Here is a 27,048-nt window from a genome sequence, read left to right as displayed (position 1 = left end):
TTAACTTCAAAAAATGCATTTTGCACTTGTCTGAGTTAAATTCCATTTGCTATTTTGTTGCCCTTTCTTCTGTTGTAACCGTGGATAACCTTAACTGGCCACTGTGCCATTAATTTTGGTGTGATCTGCCACCTACCTTCAAAGTTCTTGATATATGTGACAAACAAAGGACCCATCACCAATCCACTGGTCACAGACCTCCAAACTGAAAAACAGCATTCTGCTGTCACCAAACCAATTTTGCATCCATTTGGCTAGCTTACCTTGAATCAAGTGTTCTAACCTTTTGGATCAGCCTGACACAAAAGACTTTGTCAAAGGTTTTGCTGAAATACATGTAGATGACATTTGCACTGCTCTGATCAATCCTCTTGGTCACCTCTTCAAAAATGTGATTTCCTCTTCACAAAGCCATGCAGGCTGTCTCTAATCAGTGCTTCCAAATGCAATTCTGCTCTGTGATTAAGATCAAGGACAGCAGCATAGTATATTCTCAGCCATCTGGTATTAAATTGGGTGCTGGGGGTGGGGGTGAGTGTTTGTGGGCTGTATGAGAATTGCTTAGACAAAAAAAACTTAACTAGTGTTCTATGCATAAAACTTTAGATATATTACTGATCTATATGAAGTTATTTCTGGCCTTTACACTGCAATTGTGTTAAGTTAATTAGCATTAATGTAAAATTAGAACATAATGAATGCCTGCATTCTCCATAACGTGAAGTGCCAAACCTTCAAAGAATGTTGTTGTGAATTACCATTTCACTACCCTTATCTATAGATGTAAATGAGCTAAAATATCTTTTTTTTTCTTATTTTACATCACACTTGAATGAAATTTACTGTTACATATTTTCTTAATATTCTTAAGTTTTGCCAGTTGTATGAGTCTGGATGCCTAAATGGTGGATAAATTACTTTATTGTACCTGGAGGCAGCATTGCTTTAAATTCAGTTGTCTGCATTCCAGCCTGAATGTAACAGCATCACGTGGTTGAAAGAATTACTACTTTCTGGTCACTATCGATTGAGTCATAGAAAGCTATGACACAGAAGCAGGCCTTTTGACCCATATAGTCCATGCTGAACCATTTAAACTGCCTAGTCCCATTCGACCTGCACCTGGACTATAGCCCTCCATACCCTTCCCATCCATATACCTATACAAATTTCTCTTGGATGTTGAAAGTGAAATCAAAATCACATCCACCGCTTGCGCTGGTAGCTCATTCGACACTCTCACCACCCTCTGAAGAAGTTCCCCCTCATGTTCCACTAAATCTTTCACCCTTAATCCATGACCTCTAGTTGTCCCAACTTCAGTGCAAAATCCCTGCTTGTATTTACCCTATCTGTATCCCTCATAATTGTGTATACCTCCATCAAATGTCCTTCAGTCTTCTGAGTTCTAGGGAATAAAGCCTTAACCTGTTCAATCTTTCCTTGTGCCTCAGGTCCTCCAGACCCAGTAACATTTTTATAAATTTTGTTGAAACTGTTTCAATCTTATTTGCATCTTTCCTGTAGGTAGGTGACCAAAACTGCACACAGTACTCTAAATTATGCGTCACCAATGGCTTGTACAACATCAACATAACATCCCAGCTCCTGTACTTATGCAGGCCAATCTGTCGAAAACTTTCTTTATAACTCTTATCTACCTGTGTCGCCATTTTCAATGAATTATGGATCTGTATTTCCAGATCCCTTTGTTCTTCCACACTTGCTGCCCTACCACTCACTGTCTAAGACCTACCTGGTTGGTCTTCCAATCAGTGTAGGCCTTTCACAGGTGTGACAAGTGTGAGGTGTGGCAATGTGCATTAAATTCCATTTCCCATTCTTCAACCAGTCCAAATCGCACTGCAGGCTTTAAGAGTATTCCTCGCTGTCCACTTCTCTGCCAGTCTTGGTGTCATCCACATATTTGCTGATCCATTAAACCACAATATCACCTAGATCATTGATATAGATGACAAACAACAATGGACCCTGCACTGATCTATGCAGCACTCTACTTGGCACAGACCTGCAGTCAGAGAGCCAACCATCTTCAGCTTCTACTGAAAACACAATCTGTAATCCAACGTACTACCTTATCTTGAATGCTAAGTGACTAAACTTTCTTGACCAACTTCCCATGTGGAACATTGTCAGATGCCTTGCTGAAGTCCCTGTAGACAACATCCATTGCCTTGGCTTCAACTTTCCAGGTAACTTCCTCGGAAAAATGCTGTAAGATTGGTTAGACATGACTTAACATGTACAAAGCCACACTGTCTATCCCTAATCTGTCTATCCAAATACTCATCTATCTGGTCCCTTAAAAAAAACCTTACAATAACTCTCCCACAATGTCAGGCTCACTGGGCAAGAATTTCATGGTTTATTCTTGCAGCCGTTCTTAAACAGCGGAGCATTAGCTATCTTCCATTCTTCTAGTACCTCAACTATTGCTCAAGATGATTTAAATAGCTCTGCTAGGATCCCTGCAGTTTCTACACTTGCCTCTGACAGGGTCTGAGGGAACACCTTGACACGCCCGGGGAATTTGTCCACCTTAATTTGACTCAGGACAGCAAACACCTTCTCCGCTATAATATGTATAAGGTCCGTGAGCTCACTCCTGCTTTGCCTCATTTCTACAGATACTGTGTCCATCTCCATAGTAAATATAGATGCAAAAAAATCCATATAAGATCTTTCCCCATCTTTTGGCTCCACACATAGATTACCATTTTGGTTTTCTAGAGGACCAATTTTGTCCTTTCCAATCCTTTTGCTGTTAACGTATTGGTAGAAACCCTTAAGATCTCGTTCGGCTTTTCTGCTAGGGCAACCTTGTGCCTTCTTTTAGTCCTGCTGATTTTCTCTTTGTATTCTCTTACATTTCTTATACTCCATAAGTACTTCATTTGTTCCTACCTGCCTACACATGTTATGCATTTTTTTTTCTTATTAAACAGAGCCTCAATATCTCTCGATAACCAAGGTTCCCTAATACTGTTACCCTTGTCTTTTATTTTGGTAAGAATATACAAACTTTTGTACTTGCAAAATTTCACTTTTGAAAGCCTCATACTTGCCTTTGCCAGTAAACAGCCTGTCCCAGTCTACACTTGCCAGTTTCTTTCTGATACCATCAAAACTGGCCTTTCTCCAATTTAGAAAATCAACCTGAAGACCAGACCTGTCCTTTTCTATAACTACCTTGAAACCAATGACATTTTCCCTTGCACAAACTTTGGTGACCTGCCCTGTCTCATTCCCTAATAGGAGATCAAACACTGTACACTCTTACCATTGGGACTTCTATGTATTGATTAAGGAAACTTCCCTAAACATATTTGACATATTCTGTCCCATCTACTCCTTTTACAGTATGGAAGTCCCAGTGAATATGTGGAAAGTTAAAATCGCCTACTATCACAGCCTTATGTTTCTTGCACTGGAAGCTGTAGTCACAAACCTGCACACAGGCGGCCCAGGGCATAGGGTCGCTCTCTACTGGACTGAAGCAGCAGTTGAGTTCGGCAGCCCCCTGGGTGTCTGAGCAGCCCTCTTTAGGATCGCTCTGCTCACCTCCATGGAGGAAGGGGCTAGAAAAGGTGCCTGAAACATAGTCTGCTTCACTTCACCCTGGCCAGCTTACCGCGGCTGGTGGGGATCCCTCATAGCGGTTGACCTACAACAGTGAAGAAGAAAGTGATGGTGCTCAACCTTAGCACATGGAACGTGAGAACTCTGCGAGATAACGTCAAGGCAGACAGACCAGAGAGAAGAACTGCACTGGTTGCAAAAGAGCTAGCTCGCTACAACGTGGACGTAGCAGCTCTCAGCGAAATGCGCCTAGCAGACAAGGGCCAGCTGACAGAACGTAGTGGTGGATACACGTTCTTCTGGAGCGGTCGCAGCAGCGCTGAACGACGAGAAGCAGGCGTGGGATTTGCCATCAATTCTAACCTCGCCCGTAAACTCACCAAGCACCCAGAGAACATCAATGACCGCCTGATGACACTTCAGCTCCCACTTGCAAACAAGAAGGGTGCTACGCTGATTAGTGCCTATGCTCTCACCATGACCAACCCAGATGACATTAAAGACAAGTTCTATGAAGAACTCGACGCCCTCATCTCAGCAATCCCACAGTCAGAGAAGCTCATCGTTCTCAGGGCCTTCAATGCCAGAGTAGGGACAGACTACCAAACCTGGGAAAGGATCATTGGAAGACACGGCACTGGCAAGTGTAACAACAATGGCCTTCTGCTCCTCAAGACATGTGCCACACACGACCTTGTCATCACCAACACCCTGTTCTGCCTACCCACCCGTAAGAAGACGTCATGGATGCACCCACGCTCGAAGCACTGGCATCTGATTGACTACATCATCACCAGGAAGAGGGACAGGATGGATGTCAGAGTGACGAGAGCCATGTGTGGTGCCAACTGCTGGACCGATCACCGCCTCATTGCTTCCAAGTTCAGGCTTTGCATTCGGCCCATGAGAAGATCCCAAGGGCAGAAGACTGCAAAAAGGCTGAATGTCTCTTAGCTGAAAAGCAGCAGGGTTGCAGAAGAACTCGTCGATGACCTTGAAGGCAGACTGCCAGACACACCACAGGTTGACGGAACCAGCGTTGAGGAACAGTGGACGGCCTTCAGAGACGCTGTCTACATTACCGCCCTCGAACATCTCGGACCAGCAACCCGAAGAAACCAAGACTGGTTCGATGAGAATGATGAAGAAATACAGGCACTATTAACGGAGAAACATCAACATTACAGAGCGCAAACAACAGGAATTCTGCAGATGCTGGAAATTCAAGCAACACACATCAAAGTTGCTGGTGAACGCAGCAGGCCAGGCAGCATCTCTAGGAAGAGGTGCAGTCAACATTTCAGGCCAAGACCCTTCGTCAGGACTAACTGAAGGAAGAGTGAGTAAGGGATTTGAAAGTCAGAGGGGGAGGGGGAGATCCAAAATGATAGGAGAAGACAGGAGGGGGAGGGATGGGGGGGGGAACCAGAGGATGGGCAAGGGGTAAATTCAGAGGGACAGAGGGAGAAAAAGGAGAGTGAGAGAAAGAATGTGTGTATAAAAATAAGTAACAGATGGGGTACGAGGGGGAGGTGGGGCATTAGCGGAAGTTAGAGAAGTCGATGTTCATGCCATCAGGTTGGAGGCTATCTAGACAGAATATAAGGTGTTGTTCCTCCAACCTGAGTGTGGCTTCATCTTTACAGTAGAGGAGGCCGTGGATAGACATGTCAGAATGGGAATGGGAACCTCCAATGGGATCCCACCACTAAGCACATCTTTCACGCCCCCCCCCCGCATTCCGCAGGGATCGCTCCCTTCGCGACTCCCTTGTCCATTCGTCCCCCCCATCCCTCCCCACTGATCTCCCTCCTGGCACTTACCCGTGTAAGCGGAACAAGTGCTACACATGCCCTTACACTTCCTCCCTTACCACCATTCAGGGCCCCAAACAGTCCTTCCAGGTGAGGCAACACTTCACCTGTGAGTCGGCTGGGGTGATATACTGCGTCCGGTGCTCCCGATGTGGCCTTTTATATATTGGCGAGACCTGACGCAGACTGGGAGACCACTTTGCTGAACACCTACGCTCTGTCCGCCACAGAAAGCAGGATCTCCCAGTGGCCACACATTTTAATTCCACATCCCATTCCCATTCTGACATGTCTATCCACGGCCTCCTCTACTGTAAAGATGAAGCCACACTCAGGTTGGAGGAACAACACCTTATATTCTGTCTAGGTAGCCTCCAACCTGATGGCATGACCATCGACTTCTCTAACTTCCGCTAATGCCCCACCTCCCCCTCGTACCCCATCTGTTACTTATTTTTATACACACATTCTTTCTCTCACTCTCCTTTTTCTCCCTCTGTCCCTCTGAATTTACCCCTTGCCCATCCTCTGGTTCCCCCCCCCCCATCCCTCCCCCTCCTGTCTTCTCCTATCATTTTGGATCTCCCCCTCCCCCTCCAACTTTCAAATCCCTTACTCACTCTTCCTTCAGTTAGTCCTGACGATGGGTCTCGGCCTGAAACGTCGACTGCACCTCTTCCTAGAGATGCTGCCTGGCCTGCTGCGTTCACCAGCAACTTTGATGTGTGTTGCAATATTACAGAGCGCATCAGAAAGACCCCACGTCGCTAGTCAAGAAAGATGCCTTCACCAATGCAAGAAGAAAGGTGCAGAAAAAACTTTGCGAGATGCAGGACAGCTGGTTCAGCAAGAAGGCCGATGAAATCCAGGGCTATGCAGACAGCCATGACATAAAGCGCTTCTACGATGCGCTGAAGGCTGTATACGGACCCCAGTCCTCCGGCTCCTCACCTCTCCTCAACGCAGATGAGACGCAGCTGCTGACAGAGAAGAAACAGATTCTGGATCGGTGGGCTGAGCACTTTAACAACGTCCTTAACCGCCCTGCCGACATCAACGACGAGGCCATTGCCCGCCTGCCCCAGGTAGAGATCAACAAGAACCTCGACACCCTCCCCATAGTAAATGAAGTCAGGAAGGCAGTGAAGCAACTCTCCTGTGGCAAAGCGCCAGGACCCGATGCAATCCCTGCTGAGGTGTACAAAGCAGGAGGCCCTGTCATGATGCAAAAGCTGACTGTACTCTTCCAGTCCATGTGGAAAAAGGGACAGGTCCCGCAACAGCTGAAAGATGCCAGCATAGTCCACATCTACAAGAGGAAAGGCAACCGCCAGTCTTGCGACAACCACCGAGGCATCTCCCTCTTGTCCATTGCGGGGAAGATTCTGGCCCGCGTCCTGCTCAACCGCCTTCTCCAACATCTTGAGCAAGGTCTGCTCCCAGAAAGCCAGTGCGGCTTCCGTGCTGAACGTGGGACTGCAGACATGATTTTTGCTGCGCGCCAACTCCAGGAAAAATGCCAGGAGCAACACAGCGACCTCTTTGTGACCTTTGTCAGTCTAACCAAGGCTTTTGATACGGTCAGCAGAGAAGGCTTGTGGAAGATCATGGAGAAGTTTGGGTGCCCCAGCAAGTTCATCACAATCGTCCGGCAGTTCCACGACAGTATGATGGTGAAAGTTCTGGATGATGGCGACGAGTCGGAGGCCTTCCCAGTGACAAATGGCGTCGAACATGGCTGCGTTCTTGCCCCGACTCTGTTCACTATGGTATTCTCTGCCATGCTGACAGATGCCTTCCATAACTACGAAGAAGGACTCCACGTCAGGTACAGGACTGACGGCAGGTTGTTCAACCTTAGGCGCCTGCAGGCAGTTACAAAGGTGCGAGAGACTGTCATCAGAGACTTCTTGTTTGCTGATGACTGCGCACTCAACGCCAGCACAGAGCAGGAGATGCAGCGTGAAATGGACTGCTTCTCACAAGCCTGCGACAACTTCGGACTCACTATCAGCACCAAAAAGACCAAAGTTAGGTACCAGCCTGCCCCAGGAAAGCCATACCAGGAGCCGCGCATCACGATGAAGGGCCAGAACCTCCAGGCAGTCGACAACTTCACCTACCTGGGCAGCATACTCTCTCACGCAGCGAACATAGACGCTGAGGTCAACAACAGGATTGCTAAAGCCAGCGCCGCCTTTGGGAGACTCCGTGAGAACATCTGGGAGTGGAGAGGACTCAGCCTTACCACCAAGCTGAAGGTCTACTGTGCAGTGGTCCTTACCACCCTCCTTTACGCCAGCGAGACCTGGACTGTCTACAGCAGACACGCCAAACAGCTCAACCACTTTCACCTGAGCTGTCTCCGCAGACTCCTCCACATCAGGTGGCAGGACAAAGTCTCCGACACGGAAATCCTGGAACAAGCTGGGCTGTGCAGCGTCCACACCCTCCTGCTGAAAGCCCAAGCCAGATGGGCTGGACATGTGGTCAGAATGCCAGACAGCCAATTGCCTAAGCAGCTGCTGTACGGAGAACTGTGTCAGGGCAAGCGCTCAGCTGCACGGGCTCCTGTGGTGATCTTGCTGCGCCAAGCTGGACGGTCGAGAGCAAGCGTCTCCCACGTGTTGATGTCGACACCCAGGCCTTTGAGGGACGCTTTGAGGCAGTCTTTGTAACGTTTCTTCAGGGGGGCAGAAGAAACGTTACAAAGACTGCCTCAAAGCGTCCCTTAAAGGCCTGGGTGTCGACATCAACACGTGGGAGGCGCTTGCTCTCGACCGTCCAGCTTGGCGCAGCAAGATCACCACAGGAGCCCGTGCAGCTGAAGTCAGGCGCATCATCGAGGCGCAACAAAAACGTGCTGTGCACAAGGCCCGATCAGCATCCACTGCCACGACAGCACCCACCCACTTGTGTCCCACATGTGGGCGAGCCTTCAGGGCTGGATTGGCCTCATCAGTCACCTCCGGACTCACAGCCACCAATCTCCCATTTGACTTTGAAGCCATGGTCATCTTCGACTATGAAGGACGAACAACAACAACATGTTTCTTGCAACATTCTGCGATCTCTCTACAAATTTTGTTCCTCTAAATTCCATGGACTAATGGTTGGTCTATAATATAGCCTCATTAACATGGTCATGCCTTACTTATTCTTCAGTTCCACCCATAAAATCTCACTGGTCTGACCTGAGTGAGCACTGCTGTGATCTTAATAAATCTCCAGAACCACTCCACTATGTGTTCTGGCATTCTGGTTCCCATCCCCCTACAACTTTAGTTGAACCCTTCCCCCATACAGTACTAGCAGACTTTCCCACTAGGATATTAGTCCCCCCTCCAGCTTATGTGCAAACAGTCTATTCTGTGCAGGTCCCACCTTCCCTGAAAGAGTACCCAATAATCCAAACATCTGAAGCCCTCCCTCCTACACTATCTCCTTAGCTACATGTTGAACTGTATGATTTACTTATTGCTGGCCTCACTAGCTCATGATACAGGTAACAATCTTGAGATCACAACCCTGGGATTCCTGTCCTTCAGCTTAGCACCTGACTGCCTGAACTCACTTTGCAGAACCTCGTGCCTCTTCCTACCAATGTCATTGGACCATGACCTCTAGCTGTTCACTCTCCTACTTAGGAATCTGAGGAGTCATTCCGAGATGTTCTTGACACTGGTACCCAGGAGACAACGTACCATTCGGGTGTCTTGTTCTTGTCCACAAAACCTCCTTTCTGTTCTCTAAGTAATGAATACTCTATTATCACAGGTCGCCTTCCTCCCTTCTGAGCAACGGTGCCAGACTCAGTGCTAGAGACCTGACCTATGTGAATTTCCTTTGCTAGTCACCCCCCCCCCCATAGTATCCAAAGTGTTTTGCATGTTGTTGAGGGGGTTGGCCACAGAGGTACTCAGTTGTTCTGCACTGGCTGTTTAACCCTTTTCACTCTCCTGACTGTCACCTAGTTTCCTATGTACCTTCAACGTAACTGCCTCTCTATATGCCTGTCACCCCTCGGCCTCCCGATTGATCTGGAATTCATACAGTTTTAGCTCCAATTCCTTAACTCAGATTGTTAGAAGCTACAGTTGGATGCACTTGCAGGTGAAGTCAACACTGGCCTTCTCACATCCATTCACATGTCCTGCTTTGCATCCCTACTGCTCTTAACTGTACAACCATAACAATAAGTAGGATTAGGAAAAAAAACTGCAGCTTTTTGCCTTCTCTGACTCAAGCCTGTCCACGCTGTAGTCTCAAGATCCCTCTAACAATCCACTCCAACAGTGGCAGGTTCGCTTGCCCCTGCCTTATTTATACTTGCCCTTGCTAAGGAATCCCGATCTGTGATAGGCTTCTGTTCAACTGATGTACATTGAATGTAGCTTTGTAGGTACTGTCCTTTTCCTACAGAACATTTCAAATTATGCCACCATGTAATATTTATTAAAAATGTGCTTGGAGAATTTTGGATGTTGCAACAGTTTGTTTAGTGATGCATGGAAGAGTCACCTGAATGATGGTACAATGGGTAGCTCTCTAGATAGGACATTGGTGGAGAAGGAGCTAGCAACTAAATTTGAAATGTAATTTAGTTGAATTTGATTAGTTTCTTTCTACGAAATGTATATAATATAGCCTGCAAATGTTAGTGCAGTTTGTATAAAATAATCATATGGTTAAAAAGTATAAAATTTGAAGCTGGTATGTAAACACAAAATAATCTATAGATGCTGCGGTCAAAGCAACACTCACAACGCACTGGAGGAACTCAGCAGGTCGGGCAGCATCCGTGGAAAAGATCAGTTGACGTTTCGGGCCGGAACCCTTCGTCCTGACCTGCTGACTTCCTCCAGCGTGTTGTGAGTGAAGCCAGTATGTAGAAGCTAAAGGATTTCTTAAGAGTGAGAAATGGTCATTCAACCTTTGAAGCTCCTGTATAACCATGCTTAATCCAGTATTGAGATTTATTGGTTGCATAATGATAGCAAAAACTGCATTATAGGAAAATATATTAAAATAGATTTTGCTCTGAGCTGATTTTTAAAAAGATTACATGATTGGAATGTTTTTCCTTGCCCATGTAATTATTTTACAAAATTCTCACGTATAGAAGTGATGCAGTGAAGTGGATGAAATGGCAAAACAAAGCTGACAACTGTAACTTGAATTAAGTAGTTTTGAGGTTTGTTGTTATTTTGTATAGAGGAACTAGAGTTTACTATAGTGAATAAATGGAGCTTAGACTATTCTTCATTGATTGTCTTAAAAATATTTTTTTTCATTGCTTGTAGTTTAACTTTGTTGGTAAACTTTTGGGCCCACGTGGTAATTCTTTGAAGAGATTACAGGAAGAAACACTGACAAAGATGTCCATTTTGGGTAAAGGATCCATGCGGGACAAAGCCAAGGTAAGATTCAAAAATGTATAGCATAGAAGGTCAATGTTAGTTCAACTTCTTCAGCTTTGTTCCTCTTATCGTGACACCAGTGTCTCTTGGCTCGTAATAAATGAGTATGTTTATAGTGGGGAAGAATAATGCCTACAGCTGCTTGTCAAGATTATATATAGTCCGTGGTATTTGATTTAAAATTGCATGCACAAAATTTGAAAATTGAGGATCACCATGAGAATCCAATTTAAAAATCAACCCATTGCAAGAAATTAAACATAATAGCATTAGCATGTTCTTGTACCACACGGTCACTTATTTCTTTAGTTGTTCAAATGATAATGCTGTTGACATTACAGTATTTTATGAAAGCATCATCACTTGTAGGGAGACCTAACATTATTAGTGATATAAAACTAGTTTTCTCTCTGATACATTTGCCTCAATAAAAAATAAATTCTTCAGGAATGGCTCAAGGCAAAATGTCATCACTTAAGCAAACTTGGACTGTGTTTCACCACTGGAAGAGATAAAACCACAATATGCTTATTTAGATGAATCAAGAAATCTTAAACTATAAACTTTATTGAATGGAGAAGAATTACTTGAAACATTCACTGTCCATTTTCTTTCATAGATGCTGCCTGACTCACTAAGCTCCTCCAGTGCTTTGATGTGTTTTTCAAGAACATATTTCAAGGCTTTTCTCTTTTAATATTCTATAAGATTGCAGCTTTAACCCTGAGATTTTCCAACAATATTTTTCTGATTCTTACATGGTAGGGAATCAGGAAAAGAGATTAAGCAAAAACATATTTGCAGGAGGACCTCAGCTGGTCAAGTAGCATCTATGGAGGCGAAAGGATTATCAACATTTTAGATTTAGACCCTGCATCAGGACTTGACAGTAGAGGGGAGATTATAACGAAGTGAAAGAGAAGGGAGAGGCAGGGGCTGGCAGGCAATAGATGGAACTAGGTAAGGAAGGGGATGATAGGCAGATGGAGCCATGTGGAGTGGAGGAAAGGGAAGGGTGAAGTTGGGAGATGTGATAGGTCTTGGCAGATAAGACAGGAGATAAAAGGGGAAAATGAAGTTGGGAGGATGAGTTGGGGATTAGGGCAGAGGCTAGAATCTGATAATAAGAGTGATATGAATGTAGATAATGAAGGCATGAAGAGCAGATGGCACCCTTTGGTGATGGGAGAATTTCACTTGATTAGAGAGAGGGAGAAAGCATGAGAATGCAGGTTATCTAAAATGGAAAGTTCATTGTTCATATCGTTGTGTTATGGGCTTCTCGACAAATATGAGGTGTTGGTCTTCTAGTTTGTGTTTGACCTCACCCTGGCAATGGAGAAGGTAGAGAACAAATAGGTTGATATAGGAATGGAAGCAGGGATGAAATGGAAATACATTTGAGGGCTCAGGATGTCCATTGGAAATCAGGCAGGTCTTTCACAAAATGGTTACCCAGTCTATTCTTGGTCGTATTGAGAACTTGAGATACAAATGAGGTTGATTGAGGTGTATATGAATCTTTGCCTGACCTGGGAGACTCTTAATGTATATTGGTGAGGGATGTGTGGTTAGGACTAAGTGACCAAGCAATTGCAGAAAGGGTGTTCCCTGCACAAAGCAGAAATTGGTACCAAGGGGGAAGATGTGACGTGTAGGATCTCAGTGCAGCTGGCTGAAATGGTGAATGATGACTTACTGGATGCAGAGGCTAGTAGAGTGAGACTTGAGGACCAAGTGAACTCTGTCTTTGAATCAGAGCAATTTTTCAGATTGGAATAGATATAGACTATAAATTCCAGTAAGGTCAGATATGGTGGTTTTTGGACTACAGCTATTGTAACACTGATCAATCAAGAAAGATTCACAACCCATGACAACTCAAAGGGTTTACTGCCTTCGGATTGAATAGACTGCTAACAGAGTGACTCACTTGCTGTTTGGAGTTTTCTCAAGTTAGGAAGGTGAAGGTTTTTAAAACATTTACGCAAGGGATATTGGCTTTGCAGGCTGACCCAGTATTTAATTGCCCATCCTTAGTTCCCTTGAGGTGAAATTATTTAGTGGTGAATATTTTATCAGTAGGGATAAGGTGTCTCCTGTTACTGAGTGTCAGGTTTCTAACAGTGTCCATTACACCCAGCTATCACCCAAAGGGGAAATTATGTAATTTTTTTTGTGCAAATAGGTGTTACAAAGACTTCTGAAAAAGTGTACTTGTATTTAAAAAAAAAGTATCAATTGCTTCACAGGCTTAGTGAGTCTAGTTCTTTTCAGGAAAACATCCAATCAGGTTAAGCCTCTATCAGTTGGTTAAAGGAGCAACTGGGGTTTACTGCTAAATTTTCCAAGGTAAATATCTGGTTAGTATTTGTTATCTAGATTCCAAATTAAAGATGCTGCAGAATTCAACATAGTAGTTTGTTTTTATGAAGTAAGGTTATTAACAGCTTTCACAGGTATGTAATAAATGTGTTTGTAAGTCAAACTAGACAACCCGGTGACCCGTTGGGGCACCCCTTGAGAGAAGGGTAGTGCAGTCTTGACCATAATGTCCCCCTTCCCTTTCCACGCGACATAATTAGGCTGTCCATATTTTTTACCCTAATGCTTGAAGGAAGATATGAAGCAGTAACACCAAAGCCTCCAGGATGCTGATTTTTCTTGATGATGTGGTTGGCGCTCTCCTAAATGGACGTGATAGCCGGGCCTTTTTGCTGCATTTGGTGTCACTGGTGTGAGCATCATGAGGCATTGCTGAGGCTGGCTGTGTGCATGCGTTGTGGTGTCGCATTGCGGTTTCCATGAAAGGTGGAATCGGTGCTGTGAGCATTGTGAGGCGCTGCTGCGGCTGGCCGTGCGCATGCGTTGTGGTGTTGTGTCACGGTTTCCATGAAGGGTGCAGTCGGCTCTGTGAGCATCATGAGGTGTTGCTGAGGCTGGCCGTGCGCTTACGTCGTGGTGTCGTGTCGCGGTTTCCATTAAAGCTGGAATCGGGTTGTGGAAAGCGGGGCCTGTTGATTGACGAGTGAGCAATTTATACGAATATATAACCCGAACTTTGCATGCATTCTGTAAGTTAGCGCATTTTAAGTCGATTTAGTCAAAAAAAGTGCCGCTGTAATGCACCATTTGGGCTAATTGGAGGTCACAAACAGCATGAGAATTTTAGTAGTATATAGATGTGTGACACTCATTCTTGGGCTGCTTAGTTTTGATAATTTCACTGTCAGAATCGAGCATTTTAGGATTTTGCCTTAACTGGAAGCACCCGGTTGATGAGTAATTTATGGTTGGCGTGGACATCATGGGCTGAAGGGACAGTTCCTCTGCTGGCTGTGTGACTGTGGCAAAGCTGTTGCCATAGTATGTAGCAGTTGAACCTACCAGAGCCTGTATTCTCAAACTTGGATTTTATGCACAGGTGCAATGAAAAAATTACTTGCAGCAGTGTCACAGGTATCACATAGAATCAGATACACAACATTCATAAGAAAAGAACATTAATTTACACACTATTTTTGACAAGGAAGAAGCCAATTAGAACAAAAATGTAATTTCCCTTGGTGTGCAGTGGTCATAGTATTGCTATACTGAGGTGATGTTAAGGGTTCTGCAGGTTGTTTCAACACTGGAAAAGTCTTTTGCATCCAAACATTCTGTGAAGAAATATTTAATGCATTTCTTGGATATCACTAACAAGATTGTACTTTTAGATGCTGTCGCAGTTTTATTGAGAAAATATAGTGATTGACTAGAGGTAGAAGAATGTATCTTTCCCTTTTAAATTACTTGGCATTGGTAAAATGTTATACAGAGTCCCAATTTGGGTGCAGTAGCTAAGTAGTCTCTTTCTATACTGTGTCATTCAATGTTTTCAAATTGCTAAATGTTTGTATATTTAAGTTAATTGTTTTTCCACTGTTCTAAGATTCATTTTCTTTATAAAAGGGATGCATCTGACAAGTAACTTCGGATTTTAAGGCAGGTGCTATTGCTAAAAATGTTAGTGATGTGGAGAGTGTAGAATGACAGCTGCAATATACATATACCAAAATTCAATAAATAAAAGGCTAGTGTGAAAGAAGTGCGGTCAGCAGTTATTCTGAAGATCTTGACCTGACATTTGAAAATTGTTTTTTTTCCTTCTACATCTCCCACTTAACAGGAAGAGGAATTACGGAAGAGTGGTGAATCTAAATATGCACATCTTAATGAGGATTTGCATGTACTGATTGAAGTATTTGCGCCACCATCAGAGGCCTATGCTAGAATGGGACATGCTCTAGAGGAAGTGAAGAAATTCCTCATACCGGTTGGTATTTAAATTCATATTCTCATTAATTTTATTTTTGTTTTGATTATTGTGATTTGAACACGTAATTCTAGAAGTATTTGAGAGCTATAGAAATGTCATTCGGTTCAACAAACAAGAAGAGTATTCCCTCTAGGAACAGACCTAATCCATCTGGCCTATTTGATTACAATATGATTAACTGCAAACTAATGGGTCTGTACAAAACAAAAGTGAATGGCTAGATAAATTGGTGCAAAATAAGGACATCTTTGCTGGTTGCTATTATACTTCTGTTTAATAGTTCTTAAATTATTCTTGAGCCTGGTGACATGTGCTTTCATGATTTTTACATTTCCTGCTGATAGGAGAGGAGAGAAGAGAATGTCATGGTGGGAGGGTCTTTGGTTGTGTCATGTGCTTTACCAAAGCAGCACGAAACGAAGACAGAGTCCATAGTGGGAACTTGGTTTCCATGATTTGCTGAGCTGTGCCTACAACTTTCGGCAGTTTCTTGTAGTCAGTAGTAGAGCAGTTACCATATGAAGCTGTGATTTATCTGGAACATTGGTAAAAATAGGTGAGGGTCAAAGGAGACATGACAAGCTTCTTTAGTTTCCTGAGGAAATAGAGACACTAGTGAGCTTTCTGGGCATCCATGTGGTTTGATCAGGATGGGTTACATAGAGTAGAGTAGGAGGCTGAAGACACAGCCATGTAGGGCACCAGTGTTGAGGATATTCATGGCAAAAAGAGTTGCTTCTTGTTCTTAATGATTCCAGTCTTATTAATGTTTTTTTTAAAAAAAAGGGAGGCAATTAGTTCCTCTGATCGACCCTTCCACATTACGTAGCTGTTTTATTCTTTGATCTCGGGTTTATCAGTATGAAATAAAGCCATTGGGTCTGAAGGGATATAATGAAAGAACTTGCTTCAGATCATAGCCACTCCATTATATATTACAAAAATGCATACAAGGGGTGATTGATAAGTTCGTGGCCTAAAGTAGAAGGAGTCAATTTTAGAAAACCTAGCACATTTATTTTTCAATATAGTCCCCTCCTACATTTACACACTTAGTCCAGCGGGCTTGGAGCATACCTATCCCTTCTTTGAAGAAGTTGGCGTCTTGGACCTCCAGGAAATTGTCCACAACAGGGGTAATTGATAAGTTCGTGGCCTAAAGTAGAAGAAGATGAGTTATTAACTTCAATCTTTCTGCATAATCACTCAGAGTAGAACTGCACGTGCATGTAACGGGAGCTGAATAACTCATCTCCTTCTACCTTAGGACATGAACTTATCAATCACCCCTCTTATGTCAACTACCACTGTTCCAGAAAAAATGATTAAGTGAAATAGTCTGCAGTTGATGCCAGTGGCAGAGAAAGTGAGGGAAGATGCGGGTGAAACAAAGGGAATTAGGTTATTTAGAGTTTGCTTTCACTTAGTTCATTGTCCAATTTCCAGTTTAATTAATTGGCTTGTGTTCCTGTACAGCAAGAAGACAGACAAAAGCGTTCCTATGTTTTCAGACAATAGACAATAGACAACAGACCACCTGTGTATAGTGCAGAAGGCATTCCTCAAAGCCCATCTTTTCCTCAAAGTCTAAAGTTCTTCCTGCAGGTGCCGTTTGGAAATTTTTAAACCTTTATTAGAAATTAACCAGTATAGTCAGTCATATTGCAGTGTTTAAATGGCAATTACACCTCCATGTGACAAATAATATGGGAATATGACCCATCAGATCATATTTCAGTTTCATTTATTTATCATATGTATATCAAAACATACTATAAAATGTGTCATTTGTATTAGAGCAAACACAAGCTAGTGAAGTGCTGAGGGCAGCCAGCAAGGGTTATCTACACATACCAGCGCCAGCATACTGAGGGATGCCCAGAATGTTGACAGAACAACACATGCAGCAACAGCAACAAAACAAGCCCCGTTCTTTCCTCTCAGCCTCCATTAGACTTGCGTACATTGAGCTTGAACTTCCACAGTGGTGCAGATCCCGGGCCTCATCTTCTGGGATTCCGATTGACCTAAGGGCTATGATCTTCGGTTTTGACCCCAGGACTTGCCGATGACGGATGAGGACCATGAGTTCCAGTCTTTGAACTCCAGACTCACCAACTCGCGTACCTAGGGGGTAACCGGCTAGTGTTCCTCTTGCCTACATGGAACCTGATCCTGGGTCCTGCTGGCAACCTGTTGACCTGGAGGACCACCAGCCCTTATCCTCACTGGTCTACCGGCCTGATATTTAACCACTGATATCTTTATCCCATGTCCACGTCACTGGATTTTGAATGCAGAGTCATGATCTAGACTCAGGCCTGAATTCTAATACGCCACATCCCTGTCCCTAAACCCTAAATAGACTCCTAACTCCCCTCTCTTCCCAAAACTATCCCTATAAATCTTAAAAAAAAAAAAAAACAGCAAATGTCTGAGCCACGACCTCATTGGAGACTGTAGCTTGGCACCTTTTTGACTGGTTGTCCCCGGAAATATGAAATAAACAAATCTGATTCTTTCTTCTTTACACACAGCATCCTGAAGGGGCCTTTGTATCTTTGTATCTTAGTTATAGGGCTAGAGGAAATTAAAGATGGGAAGAAGTGGTGGGAAGAGAAGGAATTTGAAAATGGAGATAAGAATTTTTATGTTTTGGTGCTGCTTAACTGGGAGGTAGTACAGATAACCAAGTATAGGAATACAAGCAAAAGAAAAGGTAGAAAGAGTATTCAAAGATTTCAAAGGTACATTTATTGTCAGAGAAATGTATACAATATATATCCTGAAATGGTTTTTCTTCACAACCATCCACGCAAAACAGAGGAGTGCCCCAAAGAATGAATGACAGTTAAATGTTAGAACCCCAAAGTACCCCACAGTACCCCTCCCTCCCGTGCATAAGCCGCAGCAAGCACAATCCACCCTCCCCCCACCGGCAAAAAAAACATTGGCATCCACCACCGAGCACTCAAGTGTGAGCAAAGCAACAGCAAAGACACAGACTTACAGTACTCCAAAGACTACTTGTTCACTTGGTATGAGACATACCACAGGCTTTCTCTCTCCCTAATAAGGGAGAAAGAGGTGTCTCCGTTTCATAGCGAGAGGGGTGGCATAACAATGTTAAAAGTCCATTGCGTCACTTTTTCCAAGCTCTGTGCCCAAAGATCTGGGGTCTCTGGGCACGCAGCCTTAGATCTTCCATCTCCCAGGACACACCAATCTCCTGCCCAGACACCGACCTTTGATCTGCCCATCTCCAGGCCCACGAGATCTTGGCCCTCCAAAGGCGAGCTGTGCTCTTAGACCGAACCCTTGGCGTGCTGAATAACGGACTGGCGTGAAACCCCGAGAGTGGATCCCATTCTCGCAAAGAACCGTAGTCAGCGTGTAACTCTGGGTCAATGTCTTCAAAAGAACCCTGAAAGGGAAAAATAGAGATATTAAAGATGGCTATCTGGCTCCTTGTATCTTATCCTCCATTCAGTAAGATAATGGTTGATCTTTTATCTTAGAATCATTTTCCTTGGTCTTTTACCATAGAATCACTAAACTGTTATTTCTTGGTTTCCTTAATATTTATGATGGATGGGTAGAACCTGGTGCAAATTAGGAAGTGAACAGGAGTTTTGGATAACCTTAAGTGTATGTTAAATAGAACAAAGGGCACATAAGCTTAGTGCTGGAATACTCTAGCCTAATATAACAAAGTTACTAGAAAGCACTTGAGGAGGTGAGCTACTGATGCCACATAAGTGGAAAAAAGTGGCCTTAAAGAATGAAATTGGATCTGAAACAGGTTTAAAAAAAAAGCTTGTCCGTTACCATCTTGAGTTACTTCTCCTGTAAAGTAATAATATTTATAATGTGTGTGTCTTTGTTTTCAGGATTACAATGATGAAATTAGACAACAACAGCTCCAGGAATTGTCATACCTGAATGGTACACCAGAAAGTCCAGAAACTCCATCGGTTCGGGGGAAACCAGTGAGGGGCCGAGGAGCAATTGTTCCAGCTTTAACCAGGTGTGAATAAATATATGTAGTCTAGTACTATAGCTTGTGACATGCTGACTTTTAACTTAATTTCAGAATCAGTTTTGCATTCTCAGATGTTTTGACTGTTCATCAATATTAAGTTTTATATAAAACTTGGAACAGCACAGGAATAGGCCCTGGCCTTCTGTCTGTGCCTGATCATATTTTCCCATTCCCATTGCATATTCATTTAGACAGATGAATATGTGTCATATTCGCTTTCTTAAATGTCATTATCATATCTATCACTATCCCTGGTAGCCTGTTTGTCAAAACACTTCACTTGCCCATCTCAAGATGGAGGCAGATAAAGCAATAACATATAAGGAACATCTTGCAAGGTACTTGAATGAGTAAGGCTCAGTGTGGTATGGAATTGGTGCAAGCAGGCAAGATTAATATAGACAAAGTAGTGGACCAAGGTGCATGTTTTTGTACTGTACAACTTTGATTCTATGACTAAAAAGCTACGAAGACCGATGTTACATGAATGATGTACAGTAAATTGTGAGCACTGTTGGGGGGGGGGGGGCAGATATACTTTTAAGACTAATTGAAGCTTATAAAAATACTAAATGTTCCTAATTTTGCTCTCCTTTAAACCAGACTCCTTTTCTCAATAAGTTACTGGTAGGGAAGGGCAAGCAAAGGGTGGCTGAGCCAGTAATACATAGGAAGGAGAAGTTTAGAATTGCCTGTGTTGATGGCAGTGCAGAAACATGATAATAAAGGAGGAAAGGTTTTTTTATATATATACACGCACACGCACACACACACGCACGCACACAAACTGTTGAAGCTCACTGGATTTTTTTTATGGGAAGTGAGCAAATGAGGAGAATGTGTGCAACATACATAAAATGTTGGAGGAACTCAGCAGACCAGAAGCATCTACAGAAAAGAATAAACAGTTAACATTTCGGGCTGAGACCCTTCATCAGGACTGGAAGAAAAGATGGGAAGTTAGAGCAAGGCAGTGGGGGGAGGGGAGGAATAGGTTCAAGGTAGTAGGTGATGGGTGAAACCTGGAGAGGGATGGGGTCAGGTAACGTTGGCAAAGGAGATAAAGGGTTGGAGAAGGTGGAATCTGATAGAGGGTAGAAGATCATAGAAGAAAGAGAAGGGAAATGGAGCACCAGAAGGGGATGATGGGCAGATATGGAGATAAGGTGAGAGATGGGAATGGTGAAGGGGGAACAGTTACCAAAAGTTGGAGAAATTGGTAAGTTGTTTTTGTTTGCTTTCTTTTAATGGCTCTTCTTTTTTGTGCTATTATCAGAGGTCGTGGTGGAGTTCCTCCCCCCACATCTGCAGTTCCACGATCAGGGCCCGTTCCCAGAGGAGCACCTCCTGGTCGAGGTCCTGGAACTAGAGGACGAGGAGTTCCAGCACCAAGAGCAAGAGGAGCAGCAGGTTATAGGCCACCACCGCCCCCTGTACAAGATTCTGCATATGGTGAATATGTAAGTAAATCACTTAGTGTGATAATGGAATGAAGATTTTAAATAAGCTGGAAAAATCTAACAGAGAGTCAGTAATCCTATAAAAAATAAATTGCTTACCAATAATAACAAAATGGGTCATGAGCTTCTCCCCAATTTGACAAAATTTTAAAATAATAAAGTGGAGGAATCAGTTTAAACAGGAAAAATGTAAGCCATATTCCCATAACCTTAGCAGGGACGAGAAGAAAGCGCTGTATAATTGCTGAATGTGCCTCAGATTCTTCTCATCTAGAATGCCTGATTTGCATGGATAGAAGTCATCTCCATTGTGACCAATTTCATCTTCTAACAGACACTAAGTTTTTATGAACTGCTTTCTCATTTTATACTTTAGGAAGATTGCTGGTGAATTGAGCTCACTTTAAAAAAAATTGTTAATGAGCAGCTAATCATTTGCAGATTTTAAAAAACGTTATAATACAATTAATTCAGCAAGTACTCGACCCTTTGAGTTTCCAAGTTTAAATTTAAATGTTTAGCTAGACCCATGGTAATTGAAAATCCTATATCCTAAGATCTTGGTAAAAATCTTACAATACAGGCATTGAAATTTGACTAGTCCTTGGCCTAGCATGTAAGTGCAGTTGCGCAGAAAACATGGCAGTGCCTCTACTTCCTTAGAGGTTCGGAAAAATTCAGCATGACATCTAAAACTTTGACAAACTTTTATAGATGTGTGCTGGAGAGTATAGTGACTGGTTGCATCACGGCCTGGTATGGAAACAACAATGCCCTTGAATGGAAAATCCGACAAACAGTAGAAAAAGCAGCCCTTCACAGGTAAAATCCTCCCCACCATTGAGCACATTTACATGGAGCACTGTCACAGAAAAGCAGCATCCATCATCAAGGACCCCTATCTTGCTCTCTTCTCCATGCTGCCATCAGGAAGATGATACAGGAGCCTTAGGAGTCAAACTACCAGTTCAGGAATAGTTATTACCCTTCCATTATCAGATTCTTGAATCAGTGAGGATAACTTCACTCACTCCATCAGTGAGCTGTTCCCACAATCTATGGACTCACTTTCAAGGTCCCTTAATCTCATTTTCTCAATATTTATTATTATTTCTTTTGTTTTGTATTTGTGCAGTTTATCTTGTCTTTTGCACAATGGTGTAGTCTTTCATTGATTCTATTATGTTTCTTCAATTTACTGAATATGCCTGCCAGAAAATGAACCTCAGGGTTGTATATGGTGACATATGTACTTTGATAATAAATTTAGTTTGCACTTTGATATAGTTCTACCACTGAGAGTTGTTCGTGGTAGATAGTGTTCAAGGATGCACCATATGGACTATAGAACAGCACAGCACAGGAACAGGCTCATCGGCCCACAATCTTCTGCCTTCTGCCTACACAATGTCAATTTCTTTCCATTTCCTACACATGTGCTTATTTGAGAATTTCTTGAACACCACTATCATATTTGCTTCCACCATTACCTCAGGCAGCACATTCCGGGCACCCACCACTCTGTGTTGCCCCACACATCTCTCCTGAATTTAACTCCTGTCACCTTAAATCCATGCCCTCTGGTGTAGTTTAAGATTTTAAAAAAACTGGGGACTTGGGCTGCATTGTAATTTAGTGCTGAAAAGAGAAATAACTAAATTTAAGACTGATTTCTTGTATTACTCCATTTCGATGTTAGAAATTTCATTAGATGGATGAAGTGAAGCAAGATGATCATAATATTACAATAGCAATATAATATTGATAAGCTAATACACTGCACTGGTATAGATTAATGGATAAATATTAGTCAAGATAATGAAAAAATTATAGGCATTCCAAAAGCTCCCGTGATTAGATTAGTGTTAATTGGGTTTTTGATATGGGTTGCTGGGGCAACATGGCTCAAAGGGCTGGAAGGGCCTACTCTTGTATCGCTAAATAAATGAATACTTTTTAGCAATAACTTAACTTCATAAGTACTTGGGTGTAAAGTCTTTTGCATTGCCCTGGGGTCATGTAAATTGCTGTATCATTGGATGTCTTTCTAACTTCAAATTTCAAGTTCAAAGTTAATATATTATCAAAATACATAAATGCTACCATATACCTAAGATTCTTTTCCATTATCTTTGGGGCATGTTCAATAAATCTAATAACCAAGATAGAATCAATGAAAGACTGCACCAACAGGGCGAACAACTAGTATGCAAAGCACAACAAATTGCAAATACAAAAACGGAGAAAAAGAAATTAAAAAAATAATAAATAAGCAACAAATATCAACAGCATGCGATGAGAGTCTTTGTAAGTGAGTCCATAGATTATGGGAATATTTCAGTGATGGGGCAAGTGAAATTGAGTGAAGTTATAACTGTCCTGAACCAGGTGTTGCAAGTCCTGAGGTTTCTGTTCCACCGTCCTGATGGCTGCAGTGAGAAGAGAACATGTCCTAAATTCTTGTGGGGCGGGGACAGGGAGGGGTTCCTTGATGATGGATTCAGTGGGTAAGGTAGCATCCATGTCAATATTTAATCATTTCTGAGGAGCAATCACTAACTGCAAAATTGACTATTTCCTTCTCTCTAATGGATGCTGCCTGTTCAATTGAGTTCTTCCATTATTTTCTGGTTTTGTTTTAGATTACTGGCATCTACATCCTCCAGTTTCTATAGATTGGGATCTCAAATTTGTTTTCTGATTTCTTAGTAAGAATGCTACTATCAGGAGGAGAATTTGAATTTAACTGGCTATGACTGCATGCAAATATTCCCAGAAGCCCATATATTATTCCTGGCAATGGAAACCCTTAACTAATGAGCTCCTCTCTCCTTGCTCCCCTCTCCTGAGGGCTCTTGTTCTCATGATTTGCTGAACAGCAAGAGGTAGACATCAACACCATTACCTGCAGCTGCTTGATGTTAGCAGAGTAAACAGTGGTTACTGCCACAGTTTGATATTAATGTGGGCTGTTAAGACTGTAGTACTTTGAAGCAGAATTAGGCTTTTGAGCCTGTGAAATCTGCTCCACCATTCAATAATGCCTGATTTATTTTCCTCCTCAACCCCATTCTCCTGCCCTCTCCCCATAACCAATAGAGATGGCTGGACTGGGGAGGATGGCTGAGTCATATGTGTTTGGAAGAAATGTTCTTTGACTATTTGTTGATGGGAAGAACATGGGGTAAATATGGCTTTGATTACATTCCCTACATCTGATGTTACAATTCTATCTAGAAACTCTCTTACATCTGTAAGACAGTGAAAATCTTTTTGAAGGTTTGGAGAAAATGCTGCACTGGCCAATTTTTGTGGGTTATTTTTTCAGTGTATTCACTATTTAGGGCAAATAAGCTGTATCTCTAGAGACAAAGTCAAAGTTGAGCTTATTGTCACATGCACAAGTACATGTATGCAGAGGTACTGTTCTGTTTGTTACTGACCAATGGACAGAACATAGTTTGTATGTATCTAATTATAATAGCATAAGGAGCAGGAGGAGATGGCTATTCAAAGATTGGGCTGATTCAGTTTGGGCTTTCCTATTCTCTTCTCAATTCCTTTTGATTCCCCTTGTTTAAATATGTCATCCTTGAATACAATCAATAACTCTGTCATAGTAAACAAATTCCTCCTTTTTTCCATCTGAAATGGATGCCTTATTCTTAAACTATGCATCCTAGTTCAAACTACTCCAATAAAGAAAAAAATGTCCAATATCTACACTGTCAATCCATATCAAATTTGTATGTTTCAGTCAGTAGATCTCTTATTCTTCAGAACTCCAGTGAGTTTTAGCTTGGCCTCTCCATTTACAATTTCATCCCAGGTAAGAGCCAAGTGAACCTTAAAGTACATTCAGCACAAGTACATTATTCTTTAAATGTAGAAACCAAAACTGCATGCACTACTCCAGGTACATTCTTGTCAGTGTCCTCAAAGCAGCATCAGAACTTCCCTGTTTAATACTCCTTACGCCTTACGAAAAGGCCAGCCTTTCCAATTATTCAGTGTACCTTCATACTTGCATTGTGATTCATGTGACCGGAGCCCAGCGTTTCATAAATGTTTAATTTGAATTCCAATTTGCTTTTTGTTCATTCTTCCGAAGTGGATGACCTCATTTTTGCCTACATTATTTTGCATTTGATAACTTGTCCAGTTACTTAACATTCCTTCCTTTGCAAGCTCTGTGTCCTCAATGTGCTAACCCATCTTTTTTTTAAAAATCATTAGCAAATTTGGTTACACTGCACTTGTCAATTTTATCCAAGTCATCTACATAGACCTTAATATTGATCCCTGTGGTACCCCACTAGTTACTGATTTTCATGGTTTCAGTAAAAATGTGGCAAAGCTGTAGTATATTTTCATATTGAAAAGTGAATACTCAAGTTTTAAGAACTATTTGAACATTGATGTTTTTTACATCTAGATGCTTGGGATAAATTGTTTTAAGTTCCATTAGTAAAGAAGTACCTCCATACCCAAGTAAGATTTTTAATGCCACTTAATTTTTGGGAAGAAAAGCACATATAATTGGATTGTAACTGTGTATAAATAGTTCCTACGTTTTTGGTAACATCAGTCGGTTAGTTTTGTTCATCTTGTGATAGTATTCAGACTCTTCAACGTAATTTGCTTCTATTGTGATGCTGTGTATATGTTTTAATGTATTTGAAAATCTATGCCAATTACTTGATCAAGGAGCATCAAAGGGTACAGCTCCAAGTGTGTGAAAGTGCCAATCTATTTTTTGATAATTTAAAAGAATAAAGATTTAATGAGAGCAACAAATGTGGATTATTTTCCTCCTAGTCTTGGTCAAAATCCAAGACTAGTGTGTTTTTAACCCTCCTGAGCTGACTGCCTGACCAAGTTTGTTATTTATCTGACTTCACTCTACCATAGAAGCTAGTCTTCAGCCAATTGGATTCACTCCATATGATATCCGGCGGCAGCTGACTGCCCTGACTAAACTGGAGTTTATAAACCCCAAAATCTGTTTTGTTTTACAGCTTAGTCTTGCTTCCCAGAATTTTTGATGTTCCTAGCCAAGTTGTACATGCACTCAACAATTGCACACTCACTAGACAAATTAAAAATTTGGAAATGTGTTTCAGGGAAGCTTCTTCAAACTACAAAAACAAGTTAGGGTCGCAGAATGGAGAAGGGATGGAAATAACAATGGAAGTTTATCACTGATGGTGCTGAGGCCAGATTTATGCAGATTATACTATTTACAGAGCCATCTGGTTTATAGATTAATGAAGGCAGCTAGAGGGAGGGAGAAAACAAAAGAGCACTTTTAAATTACAGAGGATCCTGGTTAATTGGGACACATAGGGACCAGTACATTTTAGATCAATTAAGCAGCTGCCCCAATTAACTAAGGTTTCATGGATATATTTAAACAGGTATAAAATAAAAGGCAAACAACTGTCTGAGTAACAAATTACCCATTTTAAATGAAATACAGGACAAATTAGAGCACTACCGATACTACTACAGTACTGTAAAACTTGCAATAGTTCCTGATGGTTATCACCGAGGAATTCATCCAGTGTGCATTACTGTGTTCTTTTAGAGCCATAGTCATAGAACACTACAGCACAGAAACAGGCTCTAAAGTCCATCTAGTCTGTGCTGAACCAATAATCTGCATAGTCACATTGACCTGTACTTGGACCATTGCCCTCCATGCCACCGCCCTCACCCCCTCCCCCTGCAATCCATGTACCTATCCAGGTTTCTCTTAAATGTTGAAATCAACCCTACATTCGCTATTTATACTGGCAGCTCATTGCACCCTCACCACCCTCTTGAGTGAAGAAGTTTCCCTATGTTCCCCTTAAACATTTCATCTTTCACCCTTGACCTCTAGTAGTTTCTACCTAAACTTCTCTTAAATGTTCAGATTGAGCTCACATGGACCACTTGTGCTGGCAGCTCATTCCACACTCTCATGACCCTCTGAGTGAAGAAGTTTCCCTTCATGTTCCCCTTAAGCTTTTGTATAATGTCTTACACAATTTCAGCATAACATCCCAACTCCTGTACTCAATACATTGATTTAATGAAGACCAGTGTACCAAAAGCTTTCCTTATGAGCCTATCTACCTGTGATACCACATTCAAGGAATTGTGGACCTGTATTCCCAGATCCCTTTGTTCAACCGCATTCAGTGTCCTATTGTTCACTGTGTAAAACCTACCCTGGTTGGTCCTCCCAAAGTGCAACACCTCACATTTGTCTGCATTAAATTCCATCTGCCATTTTTGAGCCCATTTCACCAGCTTGTCCAAATCCTGCAACAAGCTTTGATAGCCTTCCTCTGTCAACTACATCCTCATTCTCAATGTCATCTGCAATTTTGCTGATCCAGTCAACCAC

At 42.3% G+C, this 27,048-nt stretch overlaps 1 protein-coding gene across 3 annotated transcripts in view; it reads left to right on the top strand.

Annotated features, from left to right (window-relative positions):
- Window positions 1–27,048, top strand: part of LOC140198562 (KH domain-containing, RNA-binding, signal transduction-associated protein 3-like) — a 217,417-nt gene that overhangs the window by 91,327 nt on the left and 99,042 nt on the right. For all 3 annotated transcript variants that reach the window (XR_011886202.1, XM_072259588.1, XM_072259589.1), the window contains exons 4-7: window positions 10,718–10,834; window positions 15,003–15,149; window positions 19,043–19,179; window positions 20,471–20,654. Coding sequence is in view for 2 of the 3 variants with exons in the window: in XM_072259588.1 (XP_072115689.1) it covers window positions 10,718–10,834; window positions 15,003–15,149; window positions 19,043–19,179; window positions 20,471–20,654 (585 nt within the window). In the remaining variant the exon portion in view is untranslated. The remainder of the gene's footprint in view (window positions 1–10,717; window positions 10,835–15,002; window positions 15,150–19,042; window positions 19,180–20,470; window positions 20,655–27,048) is intronic.

The sequence above is a fragment of the Mobula birostris genome, chromosome 1 (genome assembly GCF_030028105.1).
Source record: "Mobula birostris isolate sMobBir1 chromosome 1, sMobBir1.hap1, whole genome shotgun sequence".
Classification (NCBI taxonomy): Eukaryota; Metazoa; Chordata; class Chondrichthyes; order Myliobatiformes; family Myliobatidae; genus Mobula; species Mobula birostris.
Note: the sequence above shows the minus strand (reverse complement) of the source record. Positions and strands in the feature narration are given on the sequence as shown.